The sequence below is a fragment of the Aedes albopictus genome, chromosome 3, assembly GCF_035046485.1.
Source record: "Aedes albopictus strain Foshan chromosome 3, AalbF5, whole genome shotgun sequence".
In the NCBI taxonomy this organism is placed as follows: Eukaryota; Metazoa; Arthropoda; class Insecta; order Diptera; family Culicidae; genus Aedes; species Aedes albopictus.
In genome coordinates, this window is record NC_085138.1 from 65935797 (window position 1) to 65941938 (window position 6142).

The window sequence follows — 6142 nt, forward strand, 5'->3', positions numbered from 1 at the left end:
TACTTACACCCGAATTTCGACCATTTTCTGGATTACTCGAAACGGAGCCCATCCGGACAGGACCGTCGGGAGACTTCGGACACGGCCTTGCATTTTGTGGCGCTGTGTGAACGACGAGACCATTTGTGCCAACAGGGTGCCATTTCATCTCCTAGGAAGATCGCCTCGGTGGTGATTCATTCATTGCCTGACCCGCCATTCATCGATTGGAATCCATTCATCTGGTGGACGACACCGATCATCACGGAAGGATCGATACTACCATCGGGGTACGTGTGGACGAGAAGAGGCAGCGTCAACGAATATTTGTCCAGGTAAATACACTTTATTATAGTATATGTTGCCGAAGCTAGGCGTACAGTAAATACACCTGTTGATCGAAATTCGTATCCTCTTCGACTCCTTATTTATACACGTGAGCCCTGTGGACCCGACTGGGTCTGTTGAACGTCTTTCGTGAACGTTGATCATCCGCTTTGGACATTTGAGTGAATTGCACGCTGGACTTGCACCGCTGTTGGTTGTCTGGGTAAGCCACCACAGTATATGTCCAGCCGTGGCATTTATTTTGAATACTACATCGTATCTCCCTCCTTTTCATTCCTCTACTTATCGTTGATTGCTGAGACGAACTGGTTGACGTTGAGAAATCACATTGCACTAATCGTGATTAGCTAATTGGATTGTCGATTATCGTTGGGCGGAACCGCCTGTTTTGTCAGGTTAGTGAACACGACAGTATATGCCAGCCAAGCTAGGCGTATACGCGGAATATTACACCACCATCTCTCCATTCTGTTGCCGGTGATTTGTGACGTCAACTATGCCGCCTGCTGGATCATCCACTAAGAAAGTTTCGCTGAAGCAACTAACTGCAAGGCTTGCGGGAACACAGTCCTCACTTCAGGACATTTTGGAATTCATTGAGGATTTCAAGGAGGATACGAAGCTTTCTCAAGTGGAGATTCGTCTGGAGAAATTGGAAGAGATATGGGAGAAATTTTCCGAGACGTTAGTTGAGATTAAATCTCACGACGATTATAACGGGGAGGAGACTTATGACAAGGAAAGGCGGGAGTTCAACAATCATTATGAGGCGAAATCTTTCCTTGTGGATCAAGTTAAGGAGTTAAAGGAACCATCGTCGTTAGACCAAAGTGTGAGAGCTGTCGATGCTTCAATGCATGGCGTGCTCGATAATGTGCGCTTGCCACAAATCAAGCTTCAAAGCTTCAATGGAGATATCGACGAGTGGTTAGGCTTCCGGGACCTGTTCACCTCTCTTATACATTGGAAGCCTGATCTCCCGGAAGTGGAAAAAATCCACTACTTAAAGGGTTGTCTTCAAGGAGAACCACGGAGCCTGATCGATCCATTGAAGATAACCAAGGCAAACTACCAGGTAGCATGGGATATGCTACTGAAGCGTTATAACAACAGTAAGCAATTGAAGAAGAGGCAAATCCAGTCACTGCTGTCGTTGCCTACGCTCTCCAAGGAATCCGTCGGGGAATTGCACACACTTTTGGAAAGCTTTGAGCGGATAGTGCAAACCCTCGATCTGGTAATCCAGCCAGCCGAGTATAAGGATTTACTGCTGGTGAACATCCTCACGTCACGCTTGGATCCAGTGACACGTAGGGGATGGGAAGAGTTTTCTTCGTCAAAGGAAAACGATTCTCTAGATGAACTCAGGGAGTTCCTCAATCGGCGAGTGCACGTACTGGAGTCACTGCCACCCAAATCTATGGACACTAGGGGTGTCCATCAGCCTCCACCACAGCCGAAGCAGAAATCATCCTTCACAAGGACTAGCTTCACAACATCGCAAGCATCGGGGATGCGTTGCGTATGCTGTTCGGAAAATCATCCGCTATTCCAATGCAGCACATTCCAACGGTTATCGGTTTCAGACAGGGACGGCCTGCTGAGAACTCATTCCCTCTGCCGAAACTGTCTCAGGTCGGGACATCAGGCTCGGGAATGCCAATCAAAGTACTCGTGCAGGCATTGCAAGGGTCGCCATTATTCCATGGTCTGCTTCTAGTCAGAAAGGAGTGGTGGAAATAAGGTTTCCACAGTTGCAAAGGGCAACAATCTATCCTCCGACAAGGAATCACAAGGAACTTCGCAACCCAGCTCCTCTCAAGTGGCCAATGCGGCGGCCACTGATACAACGGTATCAAATGCAGCGCACCAATACTCTTCGCAAGTACTCCTTGCAACAGCGATCGTCGTGATGGTGGACGACGACGGCAATCGGCATCCAGCTCGTGCCCTCTTGGACTCTGGCTCCGAGAGCAATTTCATAACCGAACGGTTGTGCCAACGGATGAGAGTGACCCGAGATAAGGTGGACATCTCGGTTCTAGGCATCGGACAAGCTTCAACAAGGGTTAAGCAACGAATCCGAGCGGTGGTACGCTCGCGATTATCTCCGTTTTCGCGGGAATTGGATTTCCTCATTCTACCCAAGGTGACTGTTAACCTTCCGACAACCTCGGTCAATATTGATGGTTGGGTCATTCCAAGCGGGATCGAACTGGCAGATCCGGCATTTTTTGAATCGAAGGGAGTGGACATCGTACTCGGCATTGAGTCGTTCTTCGACTTTTTCGAAACAGGCAGGCGAATCTCATTAGGCGAAGGGTTACCAACCCTCAACGACTCGGTATTCGGATGGGTCGTTTGTGGAGGCACATCTACTTCCGTCAACTCCCTGCAAATCAGTTGCAACACTTCATCATCCGGAAGGCTGGACCTACTATTGGAGCGGTTTTGGGAGTGTGAAGAACTAGAATCGGAAAGAGCACTTTCTCCAGAGGAGCGGCGCTGTGAAGAGCTCTACCAGCAAACAGTTCGTCGAGAACAGGATGGTCGGTACACCGTCGCCCTCCCGAAACACAACGAAACACCTCTACACTTGGGCGAGTCCCGAGAGATTGCATTTCGTCGGCTTCAGGGAACGGAACGTAGGCTGGCGAGGGATGCCAGTTTGCGAGAGCAATACGTCGCGTTTATGGACGAGTACCTCGCGATGGGACACATGCGGAAGGTCGACCAAACTACTCAGGAGACGATCCAACGATGCTATTTGCCGCATCATCCGGTGGTCAAGGAGGCAAGCATCACCACTAAGGTACGAGTAGTGTTCGATGCTTCCTGTAAAACGGCATCAGGAGTGTCGTTGAACGATGTTTTACTGGTGGGGCCAGTGATTCAGGAGGATCTAAGGTCAATTGTTCTACGGTGTCGCACACGCCAAATCATGCTGGTATCAGACGTGGAAAAAATGTTCCGCCACATCTACATCTGCGAAGAGGATCGACCGCTTCAATGTATCCTGTGGAGATCTTCGCCGATAGAAGAGGTTGGCGTGTATGAGCTGAACACCGTTACATACGGTACCAAACCAGCTCCCTTTTTGGCTACAAGGACGGTTAAGCAACTGGTGGAAGATGAAGCAACACAGTATCCCATGGCAGCACAAGCAGCTAGCGAGGACGTTTACATGGACGACGTCATCACGGGAGCGGACGACGTCGAAACGGCACTGATTCTCCGAGAACAACTTGACCACATGATGTCTAGAGGAGGTTTCCGGTTGAGAAAGTGGGCGTCCAACTGCTCCAAGGTATTGGAGGGCGTACCAGCAGAAGACCTTGCCATTAAACAAACAGCAGAAATCAATTTTGGGACCGATCCGTCCGTAAAAACACTTGGTCTGACCTGGGTGCCCAAAACCGATGAATTGAAATTCCAATTCGAAATCCCTGCGTTAGAGGAGTCAGAGAAACTCACTAAACGTCGTGTTTTGTCCATCATTGCAACACTTTTTGACCCTTTGGGGCTACTAGGAGCTGCTATTACCACTGCAAAGATTTTTATGCAGCAACTCTGGTCGATTCAGGACGAGAAAGGTCAAAAACTCGACTGGGATAAGCCACTTCCTCCCACGGTGGGTGAGACATGGCTTAAACTGCGTACCCAACTATCAGCGTTCAACCAAATCAAGATCGGCCGTTGCGTTATCGTTCCTGGAGCGGTTTCTGTGGAAATACACTGTTTCTCAGACGCCTCGGAGAAGGCCTTTGGTCACATAACATAAGTGGAACTACTAAGGAAAATGAGGATGAAAAGCTGGTTCTTTTTACTTCGAAAAGAATAGGTATAACTGGTATACAGCACACCGTTCTGTCATCGATATTCGTGAACAAAAACTGGCATGACAACTCTCAATGATTTGCAGCTGGTATAAAACTGTGAAGTCTGGCTAATCCGATATTGAACACTTGTGAGACAAAATTTAAAAAAAAATCTCTTGAATTAATTACAATCGTCTTGACATCCCGCTTCAACAATGCATCAAAACTTCAAAAGCACAAATCTCAAGAAACAAGCTTCACACAACAAAGCATTTTATTATTCTGTTCTTGCTCACTTGTAATAAGCTTAAAATAAAAATATTAGGTGCGCTGGTTTTACTAACGAAAAGATTTGTGCCCTCGAAATCGTGAGTAGGTACCAAAGTCGGCCATAGTGGCGGCCATTTTGGGATTCTAACAAGTCTGTCCTTAATCAACAGATTTCTGACGAATACAGTTTTTTTTATTAAGCGGTGCTGTATGGCTCGTTAAAGTGAAAATGACAAAAGTAAAACTTAATTAGACAGGTCACCCAAACAGTGTAATTTATCCCTTTTGTAAATTATTTATGTAACAAACTGAGGCTAGCTTGAGATTCTAGTTTTGTAACGAGCTCTTTTATATCTCGCGTTTAGTATCATACGGGCGTAACTACAATGATCGATTTCTATTAATCGATTTTCTCTTTGAATTATTCCGGGCAACACGATCAATATTCGGATGATATTTCATTGTGTTTCGATAAAGGACGACTAGGACTAGCATCTAAAACAACGAAAACAACCGAAAATGATTTGCCGACCAAATTATTAACCAAAGAGAAAATCGATGAAGAGAAATCGATCATTGTAGATACGCCCGTATGATACTAAGCGCGAGATATTGGTCTTGTTTCTGTGAAAACTGTCAGGTTTTTCAATTCTAATAAATCTAATGCACTGTTTGAAGACTTGTCCGTTTCTTCGGTGACCAGTAGAAAACATGATTTTAAAAGCACTTTTACAGCGACAGGTCGAACGGGACAGAAGACAAAATGAAAAAATGGAAATTACCTTATTTTCAAAGATCGATAATATTTCCATGAATGAAAAAAGTCTACGAGTTTGATCCCGCTTTTAAGGACAAACGTCTTGAAATCCCGGTTCAACAATGCATCAAAACTTCAGACGCACAAATCTCAAAAAGCAAGCTTCAAACAACAATGCATTTTATTATTCTGTTCTTGCTCACTCGTAATAAGCTTAAAATAAGAAGCTCAGGTGCGCTGGTTTTGTTTACTAAGAGATTTGTGCCCTCAAAATCGTGAGTGGGTGCCAAAGTGGGCCATTGTGGCGGCCATATTGGGATTCTAACAAGTCTGTCCTTAATCTGCACACTAAGATCTCGATCTTGAGCTCGGATTTTTTGAACTGAGTTATAACTTAAACTTTACTATCGGGATTGACTACCGATTATCAAGAATTCAACAGCTGAGCTGGCTCGACAATTTAGCTCTTTACAATAACTTAGTAAATGAAGTCATCGAGCGAACCAAGCTTAATTTGCTGTTATTTTCACACTACGCGCGTTCGTTGCTATCGAGGTTGATATGCCCGAAAAACCGGATTCGTGCGGCGATACTGTGCGTTATACTAGTTTGACGTCTGCGACAACGGCGACAACAAAGCACGCACGAGGTGGCTACTCAGCAGTCGTGCGAGGGGCGACTGAAAGCAAAAAAAGCTTGAAGCGGTGATAATATTTTGACATAAATAAAAATTCGTATATTTTAATCATTTTTAGATTGAGTTTTGCCACCGCTAGCAAAAATAACATTGAACGCACTCCTTCTGTTGGTGCAATGAATACATGGTTCGTTCAGCTGCTAAATGCTATGCAATCTGACGTTTGAATATTTATTTTATCTCTTCGAAGATTTACTCGAAAGTTTACCAACGAATGAAAAATGCAATACATACTTTTTTTTATTTCATTGCGGATAAGAGGCGGAAAAGTGT

The 6142-nt window shown here is 45.3% G+C and overlaps 1 protein-coding gene across 1 annotated transcript; it reads left to right on the plus strand.

Annotated features, from left to right (window-relative positions):
- Positions 1-823: 823 nt before the first annotated feature.
- Positions 824-4108, plus strand: LOC134290219 (uncharacterized). Its single transcript, XM_062857289.1, has 2 exons — positions 824-1849; positions 2048-4108. Exons 1-2 carry the CDS (start codon positions 824-826, stop codon positions 4106-4108), a joined length of 3087 nt encoding a protein of 1028 aa, XP_062713273.1.
- Positions 4109-6142: the final 2034 nt, after the last annotated feature.